Source organism: Cynoglossus semilaevis, chromosome 12, assembly GCF_000523025.1.
Source record: "Cynoglossus semilaevis isolate Cse_v1.0 chromosome 12, Cse_v1.0, whole genome shotgun sequence".
Classification (NCBI taxonomy): domain Eukaryota; kingdom Metazoa; phylum Chordata; class Actinopteri; order Pleuronectiformes; family Cynoglossidae; genus Cynoglossus; species Cynoglossus semilaevis.
Genome location: NC_024318.1, coordinates 5,470,620 through 5,473,688, shown reverse-complemented (window position 1 = coordinate 5,473,688; position 3,069 = coordinate 5,470,620). Strand labels below are relative to the sequence as shown.

Below are 3,069 nucleotides of genomic sequence, written 5' to 3'. Positions count from 1 at the left end.
CGCTTGGTTTTTGCAGCCTTTGAGGAGAACGTAGAACCGCAGATCCTCAGAACGTCTCAGCCTATATTTTTCCTGCGGTTTCTGCGTCGCTGCACGTGGGAAGACTTTGCTGTGTGTGCGCATGTGTGTGCATGTGTGCTAAAATGCAAGGCACCGAGCTGCTGCAGTGGCACCAAGAGCTGATGCAGCTTTTCTCTGGTGTCACCTTACATGATGGATTGTGTGTCCATCTACACCCCCCCCCCACTGAAGTGCTCCTGTTATCTCTTTGTTTTTCTTTCTGTTCCGTTATAAAATGTTCAGTTCATGTTTCCTCCAGTTCATGAGTTCAGAAAAGTTTAACACGAGTGACATAAAAATGATACAAGTAATAATAAAAAAAAAAATTACCGGAATGTATGTGTTGATGGTGTGAATCAGTTGGTGAAGGTCAAACGTGAAATTGAAAATTCCACAAACGTCCACTTGTTTCTCTGACACACGAGTTCTAGTTCCACTGACTCTCCTGGATCTGAACAGCCGATCATCAACTCCCAGCATGTGTTTACGGGTGCTTCAACCTGAGGCTCGGGTCAGAGTTTGAATCACACAGTCAGATTGTCAGTTGTTCAGGACTGTAGTTAATATTGTTGATGACAATATAATATTATTATATTCTTTAGTCTTTAAAATACCCTGTAAGACATTTTCTTTGAAACACTCTGTTAGGGCAGTACAAATAAATTAGTAAAAATAACATACAGTACATCAGCTGATTCTCTGTTCTACCCTCTGTAACCATGGTAACAGCATCTCACTCTGACTCTGGAGAGCCTTTGTCTGGATCCTTCACTGATGCTCGAACATCATAACTCTATAGGAGGTGTACAGTAACAAAGTAAAACCTCTTTACTACTCTACTCAATTATGTATGATTATGTACTGTATGTACTACTACTACATTTTCAAATACGTTTTATTTAACATCACTTCTCCTTAAAGTGAATGTGTTGTTTTTTTTTAACTGAATCAGCTGTGGCTCTGACTCTGACCATCGTCCTTCTCTGCTTCTCTTTCCAGCACGAGGTCATTGCAGTGTCTGAAAAGGTAATCGTCCGGTTGGCGGACCTGGTGAAGTGGTCGGTACAAGACTGGTCGTCATGGAGCCAGGGTCTGAAGGCAGAGCCTCTCAAACCCTCCGTGGTCCGGGAACTCGGCACCAACGGGAGGAGAGAGGCCCTGCACCGGTACAGAGAGAGCACACTGACCAGTGGACTCAACTTCAAGGATGTTCAACGGGAGAGGGCGCAGTTGGGTGAGCTGCAGCTTCTTTTACTTCTGTCTGCGCTGCAGGTGTGGTCTGGATTGGTGACCAAAAAACTGCTTCAACTTTCTGGTCTACGAGTCTACGAGTGTTCAACTGTGAACTCCGTCTTGTTTTGAGGAGTGTTGTTGTGTTTGCTGCTCCTCTCTGGTTCACCACAGTAACATCAGCCACATTTCTCTACATCACTCAAAATCTACTGCATTCTAAAGGGAAACTGCTGAGTCAGCAGAACGGACTCTCTCTCTTTCTCTTTCTGTTTCTCATGGTCACAGCAGCAGATCAGAAATAACGGTGCTGTAGCTGTTGGTAATTCTGTGTCATAAGAAACGTCAGTTTGGTAAAAATTTGAAACCACAAAATGAAAAAGAAAGCTGCATCAGTTATTAGAGATAATCAGTCAGTGAGTCAAGTCAGTCAACAGAGTCTGGTGTCAACAACAGTGCGTTTGGAGCGGTGAATATCAAAGTGTGTCAGTGTCAGTTTGACCCATCAGCCTGAGTGGAAGTGAACAGACGTGTGGGACAGTAGCCTAGCTTAGTTCATGAGAGATGAACAATGACGTGACGAGGTTTTAGGCAGCTCAAAATCCCGGACAATTTCCGGGTTTAAAAAATACGACATGTCGAGGGAAAGGAGGACGTCTGGTCACACCAGCAACTGTGCTGGTGTCTGGCTGCTAGTTACAGTACCTAATTTAGCCCAACACACAATGCGGACATTATAGGTTACGTTTAAAATAATTTAGTGGTTTTTGTTTTTGTTTTTCATCTCTTACTTCTTCCTGTATCACAGTGGATTCGATCTTTTCCGCAGTGAAACCACCGGGGGTGTTTAGGTTGTGCTGCTCCCTCGGTCCCCTGACGACTGCCCTGATTTTTTGTAACTGCTGCTGCTGCTGCTGTTGAATTGGTCGGTGCTCAGACTGTGGGCCCGGTGCTGGAGCGCAGATCTGCTGATCCAGCTGCTTCATCTGTGCCCAGAGCCAGAACTGGAAAATGATATAAAAGTTGGAGAAATTAAAAAAAGGTCAGATTGAAATGACAGAGACAACAGTCGGAGATCGATCAGTCTACGGCAACATGACATCATCCACAGTCTGAGGACACAGATGTAACAGCAACACAAACAAAAAAGTCATCAGTTCACTAACAAGAAAATAAATCAATACGACTCTGCATCAACTTCACACCGACTCAACAATTAAACACCAATGCTCGTCACATGTGACGCATTATAATTAAAGCCACGTTTAAACATTCACACCCAGCAGAAATCAAGAAAGATCAGATTAAAGGGAAAAATCACCCACATAAATAAGGTGCCTTCAAAGACGTCTGTAAAATACAGTTGCATTCCATGTGGGGGAAAACAAATTACACAACAAACCAAACCATAAACAGTACGGACTTTCTAACAAATATTCCTGGTGTTGGTTCATTTTCTTTTTCTTTTCTTTCTTCTCTAGTGATTCCAAATGTAGATCCATCTGTCCCTGTGTCCAGGAACTGATGTTCAGATGGAACAGAGTCTGAGACTAGGATCACACTGGGAAAAAAAAAACACCTCAATGTATCATCGTGCCTATAATATCACAGTATATCATAATATAACGTATTAAAGGATTGTTCTTTTTCTATTTTAGTCAGTTGTACCGGTGAGACGTTTTAATTTTATTTCCCCGACCTTTAACCTTTATATAACGATTGACCTTTATCATTGAACAGATTGTTGTTATTTCAATTTTTTTTCATTTTCTTCACACG

At 42.4% G+C, this 3,069-nt stretch overlaps 1 protein-coding gene across 1 annotated transcript in view; it reads left to right on the top strand.

Moving 5' to 3' along the window:
• The window catches only part of arid5b (AT-rich interaction domain 5B), a 27,047-nt gene that overhangs the window by 5,048 nt on the left and 18,930 nt on the right, over positions 1-3,069 (top strand). Inside the window, exon 3 of the mRNA XM_025061011.1 lies at positions 1,060-1,294. Coding sequence (XP_024916779.1) covers positions 1,060-1,294 — 235 coding nt within the window. The remainder of the gene's footprint in view (positions 1-1,059; positions 1,295-3,069) is intronic.